The 19563-nt window shown below is 42.3% G+C and overlaps 1 protein-coding gene across 2 annotated transcripts in view; it reads left to right on the top strand.

The window, feature by feature from the left end:
- Positions 1 to 19563, top strand: part of LOC126414730 (ras-related protein Rab6) — a 78449-nt gene that overhangs the window by 47901 nt on the left and 10985 nt on the right. For both annotated transcript variants that reach the window (XM_050083372.1, XM_050083371.1), the window contains exon 6: positions 8674 to 8740. In XM_050083372.1, coding sequence (XP_049939329.1) covers positions 8674 to 8740 — 67 coding nt within the window. The remainder of the gene's footprint in view (positions 1 to 8673; positions 8741 to 19563) is intronic.

The raw sequence follows: 19563 nt of genomic DNA, 5'->3' as shown, positions 1-19563 counted from the left end.
AAATGTAACTGAACTAAAAACCCACATGAAGTGAAAGGTGTTTTACCACAAGGAAAGTAAAGCTTCTAAGGAAAAAAGTAGTTCATAAAACAGTGTGGTGCCGTCTTACACACTGCCAAAAGTTTTTACAACATGAAAATCAGGAAGTAGATTTTCCCCTTTTCCTTCCTTCTGGCCTGGTGCGCAATGTGAACACCCAGGATGGCGGTTTGAGCCAGCTGGGCCGGTAAACGTCACCTCAGTAGATTTTCCCCTTTTCCTTCCTTCCGGCCTGGCGTGCAATGTGAACACCCAGGACGGCGGTTTGAGCCAGCTAGGCCCGGGCTGGGCCGGTAAACGTCACCTCAGTCCGAGCTAGCCCCATGCATTGTATGAACACAGTGTCGTGCACATGCACATTCAGGTGCCAGTGGGCAGTGTGTCTTAAAACGGGATACAAAGGACATTCTCTTCTCATACAGAGGTAATTGTAACACACATTGAAAGGCAGATGGGTTGGAAAGTGGCACACATCACAAAGCTGATCAAACAGGTAATTTAGACGTTGCAGGGTGCCAACACATTTCCTGTGTGTGTGTGTGTGTGTGTGTGTGTGTGTGTGTGTGTGCGTGCGTGCGTGTGTGTGTGTGTGTGTGTGTGCGCGCATGTGCGTGCGTGTGTGTTGGAAATGTGTTGGCGCCCTGCTACGTCTAAATTACCTGTTTGATCAGCTTCCCTTGTACTGTCAGCACTGCTCTCTCTAGACAAATGGTGATGGTGGTGAGACAGCAACCAGCCACAAATTATTTTCAGTTCCTATATTCAAAAGGTATCGTTACTGGTTTCGATTCATTATGATTCATCTTCAGACGGTTTTCGTGCTTTCATTAGAACATGTGGTGCGTTTTTTACAGATTAATTGTCCTAAAATATAAATAATACATTATTATAAGCACGCCACGCAGATAGTTGAGTGAATGGATTTGCATTGGATGTGACTTACATGAAGTGTCGGTTTGGAGTATTTGTTTTCATAGTTTTCGTCCAACAGATGTGAATACCATCCCACTGTATTCTTATCGTTGCGTGTGTAAATTTTTCTCACTAAACACTTGAGATTTGTCACAGAATAGATTTATAACATGCACCACATCTTTTGATACATACAAAGTGCTTACAAACATAAGAGTGTCAAAGATGCTATGATAAATCGTAACATTATAAAGATGTCATAAATGAGGCCTCCGTGGTCTGCTCCCGACTTTTATCTGGAACTTTTTATATCCCACTTTTCAGATAAAGGTTGGTGCCTCCTATAGCCCCTCCCATCTGCAAGAGAATGGGGTTCTCCAGGTTCTGTTTCGAGTGCCCCTCTTTTTTTTTTTAGTGGCTATCAATAGTCTGATGGTGTCCCCATCTTTGTGTGCTGATTATTTTTGCATTTCATTTTGTTTATCCACAATGGGCATTGATCAATGCAGGCTGCAGGTAGCTGCTGGACAGGAGCACGTTAGGCTCTTACTCATGGCTTCCATTTTTTGGCTGCCAAGACCTGCATTAAGCATTTCTGTTGCCCCGTACAGTCCATCCCCATCCAGACCTGTATCCTTATGGCCAGTCACTCAATTTCGTTAACTCTGTTTTCTGGGGCTGGTCTTAGATGCCTCAGCAACACCAATTGGGGTGTGGACTTCTCTGCTCTGATATGGCACTACACAGCATTGGTCCAATCCTGTCTAGATTTCAGGAGTCTCGCATATAGCTCAGCAGCACCTTCAGTGATACAGGTTCTAGACCAGATACACCATTGTGGGATAAGGCTGGCAACTGCCACCTTTTGGACTAGCCCATGGCAAGCCTCCTAGCCAAGGCAGGGATTACACCACTGTCGGTTCTGCGCCAACAACAGTGACAGCTTATGCGTTGCATATCCATTGCTCGCTGGACCTCCCGAACTTCTGTTTCCTTTTTCCAGATACAGAGATTCACCTCTCGCAATGGTGGCCTGGGGACTATGATTGCCATCCACATCCAGTCCCTGCCATCCACATTCGGTCCCTTTTTTTTCTGTACCCCTCTACCTCCTCTTCTCCTGGCCTAGTGCAACCCCTATCCACAACTCTGTCTTGAGCTATCACATGGTCCGAAAGACTCAGCTCATCCTGAGGCCCTCCGCTGCCAATTCTTCTCCAATCTCGGCATGTTTTGGTGTTCAGAAGTAGCCTATACTGGTGGCTCAATGGTTGTCAGTCATGTTGGCTTTGCTTACGTTCATGCAGGATGTAATGAAATCGGCTCCTTGCCAGAAGGCTGCAATGTTTTTGCTGCAGAATTGGTAGCCATCTCTTGTGCTCTTGACCATATCTGTTCCTTCATTTGTGAGTCCTCCCTCATCTGAAGAGACTCTGTGAGCAGTTTACCAGGTCTTGACCCATGTTACCATCACCCTCTCTTGGACCTAACTGTTCAGGATTCCCTTTTTGCTCTTGAACAATATGGAGTCTTCGTGGTTCTAATCTGGACCCTGGACACATTGTGCTCCAGAGGAATAAACCTGCTGACAAGCTGACTGAATTGGCTACCAATAAGCTACCTCTTGAGATCAGTATTCTGTAATCAGACCTTTGATGATATTACGATGTCAACTTACGAGGATTTGAAATACGGAATAGCGTACACTGACTTTGCTGAACAAACTACACATGATAAAGGAGACCACAAGTTTGTGGAGGTCCTGTGCAGCCCTTTTGCAAGGACTCCATTATCCTTGGCCAGCTCCACATCAGCTATACTTCGCTAACTCATGGTCATCTCCTCCATTGCAAGGATATGCCCCACTGTCATTGTGGTGCCTGTTTGACATTCGTTCGCAGTTTGCTGGACAGTCCTAACCTAGCCTCTGTGATGGACTCTTAATTCCTGACTCGCTACCTGGTGTTAGCATGCAATGGGTTGTAGAGCCAAAACTTAAGACAACTGCCTATGCTAGGTGTTTGCTGGGGAAGTAGTAAAAGCGTATGATACCTCAAGATCATCCAGTCCATTGTGGTGGCATTTCTGTAATTTCAGGGAGAGGTGCTCTTTGAACTGTACAATGCCCATACATATGTTCTGATTTACATATTGTGCATTCCACAGTGTGGCCACCAAACCCTGAAACTGGGAAAAAGCCTTGAATTTTGAAAAAACTTGGAAAATACCTTGAATTTCCTTGAGAAACCTGTCATTTTCATCAAACAGTTTTTTTGTTTGTTTCCAGTCAATTGTTCATAATATAGTATACATTATAATACTGTATAAATGTTCCAAATTGTATGTCAGACTTGCTATTTATAAATCAAAACCAGAATTTGCTTAGGTTTGTGAAATATAGGGGATGTGTATATCCGTCATGTGATTTCAAAAAATATTATTAAAGTTGATAAGAAAACAATATAAATTATGTTACATAAGGATAGCAAACTCGCGTTTATGTAGTCTGCAGATCATCTGTATGTATGTCAGTGTCTTTTTAGAACCATAAGAACAAAAAATGAAGCATCTTAGTTAGAACAAACTAATATTTTCATTTAGAATGCATTATTGAGCATGTACCAGTAATGCTTATGTTACTGTTAGGCTCTCGGCGAGACTGAATCCTACATGTCCTTTGTTACTGAAATGTGTTGTTGTTGTTGTTTTTTTTTTTTAAAAAAACTCTTAAACTTCCAACATTCTGCATGAGGCCTGTGTGTTATTACACACACTGAGGCATCAATATTCGTTGATGTGGTGCTAGTTTTGGAGAACAAAACTTGTTTGACTACATAGATGTTTTAAAACCATTGTTGTGAAAAATATGAATGAAAAACTGAAACAGAAAAAATAGCTGTTCATTTCCTGAAAGAGTATGTCATACAAAATGTATTAGGTTTTCAAATATTATTTTGGAAATAGTCAGTCGTCTGTCTGTCTGTCTGTCTGTGTGTGTGTGTGTGTGTGTGTGTGTGTGTGTGAGAGAGAGAGGGGGGGGGGGTGAGATAGATAGATAGATAATTGAGGCCCCCCCACAATGTTTCCTCAGAAATAGGACTTGCACTGATCCGTCACTTCATATTGCAAAGTATTTGTTAGAGAATCAGACAAGTTAGAGATGGGCTAAATGGTTATTCTGAAGGAATCGTTATTGTGGTTCCAGTTTTTTTATAACTGTTACTTTTAACAGTTATAAATAACAGTCAAGTTATTTTTCAGTGCCGAATATTGAATACTCTGACGGGCTTACAGTTCAATAACGACGTAGGTGGAATTCATCATTTTAGTTACCAGTATAACTGCTAGTAGTGTGAAATGGCAGGTATGTCATATGAATCGTGCCATAACCTTGGCTAATTAACTGCGGGTACATTTCAGTGGATGTTCGAATGATTATTAGTGTTTCATATTACATGTACATAGGTTATCGGTCGCTATGAGAAATATTATCCTCACAGCTGTAACAGAAAGTACTCAGAACTTCGCCATGGCATTGTTTAAGTAAAATGTTAACAACATGTGTTTTTAAGTATGAAGTACTATGTAAGCTGAAAACTGCAGGTCAAATTCGAAGCTTAATTTCTTGTGCTGTTCACTTAATAGAATAAGTGTATGGCCTTGTAAATATACATCATGTGATAGATTTGTTTACTCTTGTACAAGATATTCCTATTGGGGAAAGTGTGAGTACGCCAATCCAAGTTTTATTTGAGATTTGGAAAACTGCTAGGTTTCTCCAGAAACAGCATGTGTATAACATGAAGACATGCAGATCGAAAAGATTGACATTCGTGGGATTACAACTTGATAATAAATCCAGTTGGGAAGGGCATACCACAGAATTGCTGAAGCGCCTAAACAAGTCTGTATTTGCAGTGAGAATGATGTCAGATGTAGGAGACGTAAATATAAAAAAGCTTACATACTTTTACTGTATTAAATCATAAGGGATCATATTCTGGAGTAACTCATCCAACCAAGCAAGAGTTTTTAGTATGTAAAAGTGTGTAATAAAAAATCATTTGTGGTATAAATTCAAGATCATCATGTAGAAACCTGTTCAAAGAACTTGTATTCTAACCACTGCTTCCCAGTATATTTTATTCCTTCATGAAATTTGTTGCAATTATTTTCAACCGGTAGCTCAATACATAATATAAATACTAGGAATAAGAACAATAATCTACATAAAGACCTAAAATCACTTACCTTGGTCCAGGAAGGGGTCCAATATTCAGGAACACACATTTTCAATAAATTGCCAGCAAGTCATCAGCCATTAAAAACTTAAGTTTCAGATAAAGGACGGTTTACAGGGACTTTTGATGGGCAACTCCTTCTACTCTGTAGATGAAAATTTTAACAGGGACTGTTAGACCAGCTTAAGTAAAAATTCTGCTATATTCCAGTTTTGAGCACTTGGTCACAACAGTCAAGATCAGATATTCTGTGTATGATACATTTATTAAAAGTGCATAACTATGTTTTATTCTGGCAGTGTATTAATCCTGTAAATACGAGGGTTGTTTTTTTTAAGTAAGGGCTGTTCGCGCGTATAGTCCCATAGTTCGCACGGATGCCGCAACAAGCCACCGCACCACTTGCCGGCATCCTTCCCGTTCACACTGATGCAAGTTGCAGCTCTGTAGCTGACGTGTACACATTGCTGTGCTACTTTATAATGTTTAAGATTATTGAATCGCCCGCCGTGTGTGAGACACGGTCAGTGATACGTTTTTTGACCACGAGAAGCCTATCAGCTGCAGAAATTCGTCAGTTAACAGAAGTTTATGGCTTGAATGCACTGAGTGAAGGTAAAGAGCGTCAATGGGTTAGAGAGTTTAAAAATGGCTGTCAAAACATCCATGATGAAGAACGCTCAGGCCGGCCCTCTGTGACCACTGATGATTTGGTGGCTGCAGTCGAAACAGATTCATGAGGACAGAAGATTCACAATTTCCACCCTTTCTTTGGAATTTCCACAAGTTTCAAGATCGGTTTTGTACAAAATTGTGTCTGAAAACCTAAACTTTAAGAAACTGTGTTCTCGGTGGGTACCCAGACTCCTCACAGAGGACCGCAACGGGAAGAGATTTGCCACTTCATTGGACTTTTTGATTCGTTGCGAGGAAGAAGGGGATGACATGTTGAGTCAAATTGTCACTGGAGATGAAACATTGGTATCCCATATCACTCCCGAATGCAAGCGACAATCGATGGAATGGCGACACACAACCTCACCCGTCAAGGTCAAAGCCAAACAGACGCTGTCAAAGCACAAGATTATGGCAACTGTGTTCTGGGACCAGCGCGGTGTTTTGCTAGTGGACTTTATGCCACGAGGAATGACAATCAACTCAGATGCCTACTGTGCAGCTTTAAAGAAGCTCCGCAGAGCAATTCAAAACAAAAGGCGCGGCATGCTGACAAAAGGAGTTTTGCTCCTGCACGATAACGCTTGGCCTCACACCTCTCAAGACTCGGGATTTGATTTATTCTTTTGGCTGGGAAGTTTTGGACCATGCACCATGCAGCCCCAACCTTGCTCCTAGCGATTTTCACCTTTCCCGGTACCTGAAACACCATCTTGGCGGGCAGCGCTTCAACGACGACAATGAAGTGAAAGCAGCCGTGAACTCTTGGCTGTTGGAGCAGGCGGCCGAATTCTTTGAAGAGGGAATTAAAAACTTAGTTGTACGGTATGACAAGTGCTTAAATAAACAAGGCAACTATGTAGAAAAATAGGTAAAAGAGTGTAGAATCAGAAAATAAAAAGTTTTTTACAAAAGTATTTGTATTTGTTTATAAATATAAAAACGGCCCTTACTTAAAAAACAACCCTCGTATTAGCAGCTCCAATTTACTGTAATATATTCACATATTCTGACAGTCTCCTGACAGATGATGAGGGTAATAAGTATTATATTCAAACGTTTTATGTTATGCTTTCTGACCCATTGTCATTCCTCCCCCCACCCCTTCCTCCCCGATGGCCAGAGGCTATTTCCGTAGCAGTACGAAAAATATTTGTTCACTCCGGTAACTATACTCTGGAAATATCACTGGGGTCTACGACCTTTAACTGGAATCAGGAACATAGTTACTCAGTTACCAACTTCCAGGTTACCTGTTGTGGTTGCCCATTAGCTGGCAGGGAACAAGAACTGTGAGCAAATAACGATAACTGCCAGAGAAAAATACTGACCTCTGACAGTACTTCCATAGTCGCTCGACTTTCTTGTGATAACTCTATTTGTACTACCCGCATAAACTAAATTGACAAATAAGGCGGTGGCTCAAGGGAATGACAATACATGTCAATGCCTGTACTGCATCTCCTATCAGCCACCACTCTGATATTAATTTTATTTAATCGTTTGTGCTGAAAGTAGCGAAGGCATATGAAATAGTACACAGTTCTATCAACAGATGGCACACAGTCTCTTATTTCCACGACCAATAGAATGCCCTCCAAATGGTCTATTCCTCTCCTCCGTAGCCAGATCTCCAATGAGTTGACGCAAAAGCGTAATACGATCTTCGGTCAACACATGGCGCAAGGCACTGTTGGCAGTTATTGAAATAACTGCCAGTATAAGATGAGCAGTTATCACAGTAACCTTTACTTCTTAGTAACCTGTTATTTATATCAGTTACATTATTTTTTGCCACCTCTAATACAAGAAATTTTTGTGGTAAAGAAACCAATTTTAAGTTATTGTTGCCTCTATAAACTTCAACGAGAAAGTTCTAGAAGAAACTAAAGTATTCTTTCAGAATGCAATGCAACATTCTACAGCCATTAGTTTGTGGGAAATAATTCTGTATTTTAGTGAGTTTACCCTTTGTTGCTCCTGTAACGCACTGGCTGTTCAACCCATCAAATGATTATAAGACATGTAGCTTAAATGAACAGACAGTGTTATATAAATGAACGTAGCTCTTGGTCCATTATATTGTAGACTGTGTGTTGCACGTCATAACATGACTTGGTTTAGTTTGTATGACACACACTTTAAAAATGTTACTTGTTATTTCCAGCACATAGTGTTTGCTAACCTCATGTGGATAAAAATAAGTTATGTGACATCCTGGAAAACCAGGGAAAAAACCTTGAATTTGAAAATTAAGGTTTGATGACCACTCTGGTTCCAGTACACACTCAAATTTCTGTTGCCAATGTTATTTACAGAAGTGTGACTGGATGTATCGTCAGATTTGGTTTGAGTTACCATGTTCTGACTTCAACCAGTTTTAATGTCACATAGTATAGGCACCTAACCAAGGTTTCATATATCACCTCTGAAGATGAGTCAGTGCAGGATTACAGAGCATCATGTGGTGAAAGATACTGAAATTGTCATACAGAACAATCTGTAACCATTGGGACCATCGTGATGTACTTATATGCAGTGCAGTACTTCATTCATGTAGCATCATTGATTCAAGTACTTTCTCATTTTCACTGCTGTAAGGAATTTTGTAGAAGCTCTTTACCATGATCACAATAAAGAGAAGCATACATTTTATTTATAGTTCTAAGTTCCTCAGTAAGCCATTGCGGCATTTACTGTTGCACTGATTTGCTTAAAAATATAAATTGGAAAGACATTAAAAGCATCACTTATGCTGGATGTTGTATTTTTGAAAATAATGCAAAATATTTCCAATGTTTTGTAGCTTTTCCGACGTGTCGCTGCAGCCCTTCCGGGCATGGACTCTACTGAAAACAAACCACCAGAAGACAGTATCCTTAAATACAAGAAATATATTTTTTAAATAATTTTGGTTCTCTATATATTTTAAATTGTGTGTGTGTGTGTGTGTGTGTGTGTGTGTGTGTGTGTGTGTGTGTGTGTGTGTGTGTGTGTGTCAAGGTTGTAGTAGTTCCTAATAGGTCAGTGGAAAGTTAACTTCATTTACTACCCACCACCCTCCTTTTTAAGACACTAGTTTTCAGTGATTAATGTGACATATTTTGACAGTTCTGAGTTTTTTGCTTTTGTTCATTAAGGTATTTTAAATTATCTGAGAGTTATTATTATTATAACTAAGACAGCCGCATAGGTAATATGGTAGCTTATATGTTTTCCACAGTGACAGTGGAATATTGCAGTATTTGTAAATGCACTTTAAGAAAAATCTCAGTTTGTTGTGAATATTTCCTGGTTTTCCCATTACATAATTGAATGAAGCATTATCCAGTCTTATAATGGAAGTAGTGCACTGTATTTAAATGTAACTTGGCTTTTCATACGAAAGTTTCTGTAGGTGAATGTAAGACACTATGTGTAACTCCACTCCTGGCATTTCCCATATGTAAAATGTCAAGTTTCGGTGTGCATATAGTAGTGATATGATTCCACAATCACTCTCCTTCGTATTCATGTTTTCTTTATTACATGTAATTTTTCTAAATTTTAGGTACATGCTTTCAAAAATATGCATTATCTAAACATTGCTTATTTATGTTAATATTATTCTTTATGTATATTTGCAGCAGAAATAGTAACTTATGCATAGGACTATTAGTGAAAAGTAACCTGAAGTGAAGGGTTGAGAGAGGTGCTTAGGAGTGTTAGCTACTAACCCTCACTTTTTTCCTTGTTTCAGGGATATTATTAGTTACAAATTAAGGCAATTGGAATTTGTTTTGTAGGTTAGAGCTCACATACAAGTAAATTTTGAAACATGTGACTATTGACTTAGTACCCCTCCCATTCATTGAAAGTAGAATAGCATTTATTCAATAGTTCAAAAGAAGCAAAATATGTGAAGAAATCAGTTTCACTAACACCTCATCCTGGATAGTTAAATTTTACACTTCCACTCTTCACTTTCACAATCATTAGTAGCTTTGCCCATGATTTTATTTGTGCATGATTATTAACTCATCGAGTCACTATCACGCTATTTTAAGAGTTCACATCTCTTCACCTGTACTACTAATGAATGTTCTCTCCACCATGTTTTCCCTGCTTTACGAATGTAACCATTAATCTCATACATCGTGGATTACACTCGCACATAATGCTGCTACTGTAACTCTGACCCCACCCAACACAAATGATAGCTCAGCTCCCTACAAAAAATGCATGTACACCTGAATGAAAAACTCAACGTCAGAAACAGTGGTACCTAATGAATGTCCACCTGGCTGTCAAAGAAGTTAGCCACAGTAGATATGGTACACTCGTTTGTTACACATCACTGGGTAAATTGAAGATGCAAGTATTTAAAATGGGTACCGAATTGATTGGTGAACCCGAAGTTTTCAACTGAAATGAACATGGAAATACCAGCAGTGGGGCTGAGAATAGATCACTAAAAGTTGAAGTGAAAATAATTACATTAAAGCAAAACAGAAATGTTAGGTAAATAGGGTAAGGAATAAAAGATTCTTCAGAAATCAAAGATAAAATAGCAAGATTTTAAATGAATATAGGTAGAAATTTCTACTTGGGGGGGGGGGGGGGGGGCACAGGATAGCTTAGTTTACTTATAATCAAGAATGTGTGCTTGCTTCTGTAGCTGAAGGTTAATTATCTGGCAAAAAAGGGGTATGGGAAACAGACTGAATTGTATATTAATTAGAATGATTAATGGAAAATCTCATATAAAGATGTGAAACAAATACTAACAAAGAGATAGATGGGCTGGCCAGTACTTACCTCAGCTCAGTTCAGCCGATAGATTTTGTGTATCTATCGGCTATACTGAGCTGAGGTAAGTACTGGCCAGCCCCTCTATCTCTTTGTTAGTATTTGTATATTAATTAGGAAATACACAGAGGATATTGGATCAATGGAAAAATAACTGAGCAGCACAAAAGGGAAATTAATATTGAAATGGTAGAAACAGATTGTGCCCATAAACCTGTGCAGTGATCAGTACAGTTGGCTGTGGATGGGATACTGGAAACAAGCAGCTCAGAATATATATGGGAACTTCTGAAATGTGACTAGTGGATAAGAAAGGAAAATCATTGAAAACAGTTATTGAAAGTAAGCAGGGATGGCTAGAGGACAAATGTAAGGATGTAGAGGCTTATCTCACTAGAGGTAATATAGATACTGCCTACAGGAAAATTAAAGAGACCTTTGGAGAAAAAAGAGCCACTTGTATGAATATCCAAGAGCTCAGATGGAAACCCAGTTCTAAGCAAAGAAGGAAAAGCAGAAAGGTGGAAGGAGTATATATAGGGTCTATACAAGGGCGATGTACTCGAGGACAATATTATGGAAATGGAAGAGGATGTAGATGAAGACGAAATGGGAGATATGATACTGCGTGAAGAGTTTGACAGAGCACTGAAAGACCTGAGTCGAAACAAGACCCCGGGAGTAGACAACATTCCATTAGAACTACTGATGGCCTTGGGAGAGCCAGTCCTGACAAAACTCTACTGTCTGGTGAGCAAGATGTATGAGACAGGCGAAATACCCTCAGACTTCAAGAAGAATATAATAATTCCAGTCCCAAAGAAAGCAGGTGTTGACAGATGAGAAAATTACCGAACTATCAGTTTAATAAGCCACAGCTGCAAAATACTAACATGAATTCTTTACAGACGAATGGAAAAACTAGTAGAAGCCGATCTCGGGGAAGATCAGTTTGGATTCCGTAGAAATATTGGAACACTTGAGGCAATACTGACCTTATGACTTACCTTAGAAGAAAGATTAAGGAAAGGCAAACCTACGTTTCTGGCATTTGTAGACTTAGAGAAAGCTTTTGACAATGTTTACTGGAATACTCTTTCAAATTCTAAAGGTGGCAGGGGTAAAATACAGGGAGCGAAAGGCTATTTACAATTTGTACAGAAACCAGATGGCAGTTATGAGAGTCGAGGGACATGAAAGGGAAGCAGTGGTTGGGAAGGGAGTGGTTGGGAAGGGAGACCTCTCCCCGATGTTATTCAATCTGTATATTGAGCAAGCAGTAAAGGAAACAAAGGAAAAAATTGGAGTAGGTATTAAAATCTATGGAGAAGAAATAAAAACTTTGAGGTTCGCCGATGACATTGTAATTCTGTCAGAGACAGCAAAGGACTTGGAAGAGCAGTTGAATGGAATGGACAGTGTCTTGAAAGGAGGATATAAGATGAACATCAACAAAAGCAAAACAAGGATAATGGAATGTAGTCGAATTAAGTCGGGTGATGCTGAGGGAATTAGATTAGGAAATGAGGCACTTAAAGGAGTAAAGGAGTTTTGCTATTTGGGGAGCAAAATAACTGATGGTGGTCGAAATAGAGAGGATATAAAATGTAGACTGGCAATGGCAAGGAAAGTGTTTCTGAAGAAGAGAAATTTGTTAACATCGAGTATTGATTTAAGTGTCAGGAAGTCGTTTCTGAAAGTACTTGTATGGAGTGTAGCCATGTATGGAAGTGAAACGTGGATGATAAATAGTTTGGACAAGAAGAGAATAGAAGCTTTCGAAATGTGGTGCTACAGAAGAAAGCTGAAGATTATATGGGTAGACCACATAACTAATGAGGAAGTATTGAACAGAATTGAGGAGAAGAGGAGTTTGTGGCACAACCTGACAAGAAGAAGGGACCGGTTGGTTGGACACGTTCTGAGGCATAAAGGGATCACAAAGTTAGCATTGGAGGGCAGTGTGGAGGGTAAAAATCGTAGAGGGAGACCAAGAGATGAATACATTAAGCAGATTCAGAAGGACGTAGGTTGCAGTAGGTACTGGGAGATGAAGAAGCTTGCACAGGATAGAGTAGCCTGGAGAGCTGCATCAAACGAGTCTCAGGACTGAAGACCACAACAACAACATGCACTTAACAATACAGGCTACTAAGTCATATTTCAGCAAAGGGAGAGCTCTCTGTAAGGTGATGATGATGACCCATTTCAGAGTGTGGCCATATATTACATTGTAGTGTGTACATTTTTTAATTATCTTTCCCCGTTTCTCCTTCTCTTCCACTCCAGTTACAAATTGTTAGCCTTTGTTGTAAAATCAGAGAAATTTTAACTTACACAGACATTTTGTGAACAACATATGAAGTGAAGTAATGTGTTGTTTGACTCCTCGTGTAATGTGCATGCTATGATTTTTAACATTAAACATCTGTGCGATATACTGTACCTCTCAGATAGTGTGTGCTGTTTTAGTTGGTTGTACATCTCTTGGCTAATAATGACCAAATTGACTTGCAAAGAAACACACAGCATTCAGTGGAAACGAACTTCAGAATTATTTAACACGCTGTCTCTCCTTTTTTCCCTCTCTATCCCCTTTACTAGCAGTTCACATCAAGAACTGTTGTTAGACATCTACACAGGGTTTTTTTTTTTTTTTTTCAACCATAGTGCCATGATCACTTCTGGGTAGAAGGCTACAAACAAGAAGTCACACCTACAGCCTGCATGCAATGCTGATAGTCTTCACCCCATGAGCCTGGTGTCAACAAGCTGAAGGTAACTTCTAAACCCAGAAAAGGCAACCTTGCTGCCAACATAAAACAATGTGTTCATTGACTGGCAGCAGAGGCATTCCCTCACTCAAATCTCAAAAGATGTGCCATATTCTTGCAAATGTAGAGTGTGTGCACTGGGCTACAGTCTGTGTGTGACAGTTCATTTCTCTGTGGAACTCCTTTACTTACCAAACATAAGAGAACATACTTATTGACCCCATTGGCTTATTTTCTCGCACAAAAATGTTTTGGAATGATGGTTCGATTGACCAGAAGAGTGGCATGTCCACCATGCCAGCATTTCTGCTAGACGTACAGCGTAACTTGGTATTTCATGTGAAATGGTGCTGGTAGCAAATCTAGAATATTGTACGTATTTCTCGACATAATTATGGAGTATGTAACTATCTGTCCTGAATGATGGTAAAGCACACAAAATTTATTGCACTCCAGGTGTGTTGAGATAGAGATTCTGTTTCGCTTGCTGTTGGTTAAGAGTGACCTTCATAACAGCCAGGAAACTAGTTCCATCCCGTGCTTTCCTGGTATGTATCCTATTTTGATGGATATTGTCACTGTAGGGTAGAGCTGCAGACAGTCTCCTACAACCATGTGAAAACTTATGAGGTCACAGGATAGAGGCACGAAACATTAAGGCCTAGAAACTGCCATGAGTCAGTGGAAGGTGGCATCCAGGCATAGAGATGGCTAGTTGCCATCATCAAAGTGACAACCCCCAGGGAGTCCATAAATCTTTTGCGGATACTTGCATGGCAAGCACGGGACCCCAAGCTAGTGCGGCCCTCTTACCTTTCCGGGTTGCATACCTTCCTTTTCCACATCCTTCCCCATCCCCCATCCTCCTCCCATCCCCCACCCCCCACCTCCGCCTCTTCCCTTCCCCTTCTCCCCCTCTGGGAGTATGTTTTGTGCCTACATCTGGATAAGGACGCCTGTAACTGTAAGACAGTTTCTCATCTTCGCTTTCTCTGCTGGAAAGTCTCTGTCCTTCCTTTGTCCTTCTCTTTTCCTTGCCTCTTCTCTTTATCCTCTTCTCCGCTGTGGCATTTGAGACCTCTCTTCTTTCCTTTTCTTTGTTTCTCCCTCTGTCTTTTTTTCCTTCCTGTGTGTGTCTGAAGGCCGACCCACGCATTCCCATGTGTAGACGGTGACGGGGTAACACACAATTCCCTGCTCCGGGTAGACAGGTAGGTCACATACTACCCCCTGGTAGTGGCTATGCCCAGGCAGGGCAGGCAGGGGTGATTGCCCAAGCTGGTACCTTCTGAATGTGCCGATTGGTCCCTCCATCCGTTTCTCGGAAGGTGTCACTTGAGGTTTGAACAATCACCTAAGGCAGGCATGCCCTCAGAGGGCCCACACAAGGAAGGAGTGCACCATCGGAGACGCTAGTAATTGTGGGTGATACTTCTGCAATGGTTTCCTCATGATCTAGTATGTCTGCTCACAAGCGAAAGTTAAATGAGTCTCAGCGACGGACAATTTTTCCATCAGTACCACAGTTCCTTGATGTTTCTCCGTCGGACGAAGGTCACAACTTCTCCACAGTCAACCCTTTAATTATTCAGAAAGGTGTTGAAACAGTTCAAGGTCCTATAAATTCTTGTTCCCGATTACGAAATGGCACCTTGTTGTTAGAAGCAGTCAGTGCCCTACAGGCACAAAAATTGCTGCGAACTTCACTACTACACACCTCCCCTGTCTGGATGGAAGTGCACTGCACTTTAAATTCATCATGCGGGGTGATTTATACACACTCCTTTGAGGGATTGCCCGATGAGGATATTCAAAATTACCTGTCTGACCAGGACGTAACGGCTGTTCATTGAGTCATGAAAAGGGTTGACAAGAACTTGGTTCAAACCCGTACTGTCTTCTTGACATTTCAGAGTTCAACTTCCATCGAACATAAAAGTGGGCTATGAGATAATTTCAGTTCACCCTTACATCCCCAATCCTAAACATTGCTATCGGTGTCAGCGGTTCAATCACACCAGCCAGTCGTGTTCCAATCCGGCCAAATGTGTTACGTGTGGCAAGGATGCCCATGAAGGTGCTTGTCCACCTCCATCCCTTCGTTGCATCAACTGTATTGGTGACCACGCTGCTTCCTCTCGAGATTTCCCCATTTTCAAAGATGAACGGCTTATTCAGGAAATCAAATAAGAGTGAAGGAAAAGATGTCGACATTTGCTGCTCGTAAGTTAGTCACCAGTCAAAAGCCCTCTGTGCCTCCTGCAGGTAAATATAGCACTGTCCTGGCATCTTCTCGGCCTACTAAGCAGGCAGCCAAGCAGACTTGTGATCTCACCTTTAGTGCCACGGTCATCAGATCGGCCAGTGCGAAGACCACCCATTCAACCTCCCCACTATCACCTTCTCACTCTACGGCTCACCCTTCTTCGGCTTCTGCTAAATCACAAGCCCCAAAATCAGACACCTGGACTTCCAAAAAAGAGCATAATCGCGAAGATTTTTTATCTACCCTGACTTCTCAACCATCAATTTCTCCCTCATCTCAACGACCTGTTTCCAAGAAGGCTCATAAGAAACCCAATTCCTCTCCTCCTCTGCCATGGCGTATCTCATCTACAGCACCACCTGGCGGTAACCGCCCTCGACCGTCTTCTGTGTCGCCAAGGCGCACTGCTGGCGGCAGATCGCTGGTGGCAGGAGCTGCTCCCGAACAGCCTATGGATCAGGATCTTCTGCCTTTGGCTGAATGCCGTTCCATGCTGTCGGCCGCTGGCTCTCAGCAGTTGTTGAGTCGAGGGCAACCATGGTAAGATTCTTCCCTTTCCTGTCCACCCTATGTCAATTATCCATTGGAATATCCGTGGCATTAGAGCCAATCGGGATGAATTGTTGAGCCTTTTACGATCCTACTCGCCAGTCATCTTTTGTCTTCAGGAAACAAAGCTGCGTCCCCACGACCGCTTCATTTTCCCTCATTTTCAGTCAGTCCAGTTTGATCTCCCCTCTGTTGATGGCACTCCAGCACACGGAGGACTCGTGATTCTTCTTCGTGATACTGTCCATTATCGCCCAATCCCCTTAAACAGTTCCTTCCAAGCAGTTGCTTTCCATCTTTCCCTCTCTGGATACACCTTCTCTCTTTGTACTGTATACATTCCGTTGTCCACACCGATGGCAAGAGCTGATCTCCTTCATCTCCTTGGTCAGCTCCTGCCCCCTGTTTCCCCCTACTTGCTGGTTGGGGACTTCAATGCCCACCACCTGCTTTGGTGATCTCAGTGTCCCTGTCCGTGAGGCACCCTATTGATTGAGGTCTTCCACCAAGTGGATCTTGTTTGCCTCAACACTGGGGACCCTACATTTTTGTCTGCCTCTACGACAAATTTTTCTCATTTGGACCTTTCGGTCGGTACTGTTCCACTAGCTCGGCGCTTTGAATGGTTCACTCTTGCTGATACACAAATGCGTGACCATTTTCCATGTGTCCTTAGATTGCAGCCATAACTGCCATCTATGCGCCCGAGATGCTGGAAGTTTGCCCAAGCCGATTGGACACTTTTTTCGTCTCTAGCGACATTCGATGACAGTCACTTTCCTAGCGTCGATGATCATGTCACTCATATTACAGAAGTTATTCTTACAGCTGTGGAATGTTCAATACCTCGCACCTCCATTTTACCCCGGCGCCCCCCAATTCCTTGGTGGAACGAGGCATACCATGACGCAATACGTGAGCAGCGACGTGCTCTTCATGTTTTCTGCCACCATCCTACTTTGGCCAACTGTATCCGCTATAAGCAGTTACGTGCGCAATGCCGGTGCATCATCCGCGATAGCAAGAAGGCAAGCTGGGACTTCTTTACTAGCTCTTTTAACACCTTCACTCCCTCCTCAGAAGTTTGGAGTCGAATTAGATGGTTATCTGGAGCGCCTAGTTTCTCCCCGATCTCTGGGCTCACTGTCACGCGTGATACCCTGTCGCAATTATTAACTCATTGGGTCAACATTTTGCTGAGATTTCGAGCTCTTCAAATTACCCACCAGCCTTTCTTCCGAAGAAACGTGCAGTGGAAGTGCAACCTCTTGCTTCCTTCTCTCAAAATAGCGAAAGCTATAATACTGTTTTCTCCATGTGGGAACTCCAGCACACACTCTCTTCTTTTCGCTCTTCTGTCCCAGGATCAGATGGTATCCACATCCAAATGTTGCTGCATTTATCATACCATAGTCTGCGCTACCTCCTTTGCCTGTATAATCGAATATGGACCGACAGTACTTTTCCCAGAAGATGGCGGGAAGTTGTTCCTGTCCTGAAACCCTCCAGCTATCGCCCCATTTCTCTCAAGAGTAGTGTATGTAAGGTTTTGGAGCGTATGGTAAATTGCCGTTTAGCCTGGTGAGTGGAGTCCCGAAGCCTTTTAACGCCTGCCCAATGTGGTTTCCGAAAGCATCATTCTGCATTTGACCATCTTGTTGCTGTCTCCATTTGTATCGTGAACAATTTTCTCAGGAAACGCCAAACAGTAGCAATATTTTTTGATCTGGAGAGAGCATACAATACCTGTTGGAGGACAGGCGTCCTCCGCACACTGTTCTCTTGGGGCTTTCGAGGTCGGCTGCTCCTTTTTATTCATGAATTTATGGCAGAGCGCACATTTAAAGTGCGGGTGAACACTACTCTCCCGTACTTTCTCCCAAGAAAACAGGGTACCCCAGGGCTCCGTGCTAAGTGTTGTACTATTTGCCATTGCCATAAATCCGATTATGGATTGTGTCCTTCCTGATGTCTCGAGCTCCCTCTTTGTGGATGATTTTGCGATCTACTACAGCTCTCAACAGACCAGCCTTCTTGAACGATGTCTTCAAGGATGTCTTGATTGCCTCCGCCCTTGGTTCATCGAAACTGGCTTCCGCTTTTCTCCCAGTAAGACCGTTTGTGTCAATTTTTGGCATCGTACGGAGTTTCTTCTGCCTTCCCTACATCTAGGCCCTGTCAACCTTCCATTCATAGATGTCGCTAAATTCTTGGGACTTACGTTTGACAGAAAACTGTGCTGCTCCACCCACGTCTCCTATCTTTCAGCTCGCTGTCTGTGTTCCCTCAACCACCTTCGTGTCCTGAATGGTACCTCCTGGGGAGCGGACTGAGTGGTGCTTCTCTGCCTCTATCGCACTTTAGTGCGCTTGAAATTGGACTATGGAAGCATAGTTTAGCATCTAGAGCTTTTTACACCAGCCCTGTTGAAAGCCTTTATGCTGAGACTGCTGAATCTCCACCATCCAATCAGCGAGCTGTCCTGAGTCGTTATGCTAGCCATCTGTCTTGCATGCCTGCTAATCCAGCTCATGACATTTTTTTCGACACCTCCTTGGATTTAGGATACGCAGGCAGCCATTCCTCTCTCCTATGACCAGGAGTCCGCTTCCGTCAATTGCTACATTCTCTTTCCTTCCACTTTCCTATAACTTTCTTGGCAACTTGGGATACAGCACCACCTTGGCTCCGCCCCCAGACCTACCTGCTCCGTGAACTTTGTCAGTTTCCCAAGGATGGTACCCCTTCTCTCGTTTATCATCAGGCATTTGCTGCTCTACGTGCACAAATGAAGGATGTAGGGAGTGGGGAGTGCCTGTATTGTTGGTGACACACCTAATAGATTTCGACTTCCCGACCAGTGTTCGGTGTTTACTGCAGAGCTTTACTCTGTTCTCCAGGCTGTCCAATTCATCTGTCGCCATCAGTGGATACAGTATATAATATGCTCAGATTCGCTCAGCTCTCTCCTCAGTCTCCAAGCTCTCTACTCTGCCCACCCTCTGGTCCACCGGAGTCAGGACTGCCTCCAATTTCTCCACTTGGGAGGGGGGGGGGGGGGGCGGGGGGCGTCTCTGTGGCGTTCCTCTGGATCCCAGAACATGTTTGTATCCTTGGAAATGAGGCAGCTGATATAGCTGCCAAGGCTGCAGTCTCTCTTCTTCAGCCTGCTGTTAACGTGGTTCTCTTTGCCGATCTACAGTGTGTTTTATGTCGTTGTGTTGCTCTTTTATGACACGCACATCGGTCTACACTTCCCAATAATAAATTGCGGGACGTGAAAGCTCTTCCCTGTGCTTGGACCTCTTTCTCTCGACCT

Source organism: Schistocerca serialis, chromosome 1 (assembly GCF_023864345.2).
Source record: "Schistocerca serialis cubense isolate TAMUIC-IGC-003099 chromosome 1, iqSchSeri2.2, whole genome shotgun sequence".
In the NCBI taxonomy this organism is placed as follows: Eukaryota; Metazoa; Arthropoda; class Insecta; order Orthoptera; family Acrididae; genus Schistocerca; species Schistocerca serialis.
Note: the sequence above shows the minus strand (reverse complement) of the source record. Positions and strands in the feature narration are given on the sequence as shown.